This window comes from Galeopterus variegatus, unplaced genomic scaffold (genome assembly GCF_000696425.1).
Source record: "Galeopterus variegatus unplaced genomic scaffold, G_variegatus-3.0.2 Scaffold6346, whole genome shotgun sequence".
Classification (NCBI taxonomy): domain Eukaryota; kingdom Metazoa; phylum Chordata; class Mammalia; order Dermoptera; family Cynocephalidae; genus Galeopterus; species Galeopterus variegatus.
In genome coordinates, this window is record NW_007732457.1 from 50,829 (window position 1) to 51,960 (window position 1,132).

General features: G+C 32.3%; 1 protein-coding gene across 1 annotated transcript in view; it reads right to left on the minus strand.

Moving 5' to 3' along the window:
- The window catches only part of LOC103606148 (fibrocystin-L), a gene marked incomplete at both ends in the record, with an annotated part of 125,955 nt that overhangs the window by 48,605 nt on the left and 76,218 nt on the right, over positions 1 to 1,132 (minus strand). The window contains one exon of the mRNA XM_008590740.1: positions 559 to 695. Within this exon, the coding sequence (XP_008588962.1) occupies positions 559 to 695 (137 nt within the window). The remainder of the gene's footprint in view (positions 1 to 558; positions 696 to 1,132) is intronic.

The following is a 1,132-nucleotide window of genomic DNA, read 5'->3' on the forward strand; positions in this document are numbered from 1 at the left end:
GTTTTATGCCATTTTGAACACCTCATTTGTAAAATAGGAAAATGTTTTTATGTCATACAAAATTCTGAAGAGGAGTTTGAATTAAGTATTTTACCTTTTTTTAGAGTAACTGAATAAGTTTTATAGATCCATTTTTATTAAATTAAATATTTTCTAAGTGCTATATTTGTTCATAGAACCATACTAGCTTCTAAAAGGAATTTAAAAAGAACTATTCATTTATAACTTTGAGGATCATAGTCAGAGGTTTTCAGCTGAGGATGATTTTATCCCCTCAGGGGGTATTTGACAATGCCTGGAGACATTTTTCGTTGTCACAACAGGGGGCTGTCACTGGCATCTAGGGGGTAGAGGCCAGTAATGTTTCTAAGCATCCTATAATACACAGGACGGCCCCACACAACAAAGATTATCTGGCCCAAAATGTCAACTGTGCCAAAGTTGAGAAAACNCCCTACTAGATTATAAATAGCATCTGGAAACAGCAAGAGCTCAACATAGGTTCATTGTATAGATAATTTGGGCAAACCACTGTGATTAAATAATAATGCCTCTTACCTCTACATGTTCTATTCTCCCAGTTACCATGTTAGTACCAGGTACAGGAGCATGGAACATAATACAACCTCCAAACTGGTCACTTCCTATTTCTTCTCCAAACTTCCCTTGGAGACATGTCTGTGTAGCAAATTCACCTTTAAAAATATTTTTAAAGCAGCATAAAAGAAAAAATGTCACTATCTTCCTATATTACAGATTTTTTTCTCATAATTAATTTATCTTTTTATTCACAAATAATTTTGATCTCATCCTGAAATAGTATTATTTGTATGTACATCATCTCCTCTTCTAGATAGCAAGAAAGGTAGTTTGTTTTGTTCACCTTTGCATTCCCTAAAGTATTTACTGCAATATTTTTCACAGAGGATACTAAATAAATATTTGAATGGTTGACTGAATAATGAAAAAGGTATTTTATTTTATTATTTCTGAAGCTTTCTGCCAAGATTCGGGGATTAACATAATTAATACAATCTTATACTTGAATAGCACTAGAATATGCATTATGTTACTTAATTCTTACAACCATAGTTTAAGTAGGCAGAACAGAAAGTATTCTTATTTTAAACCA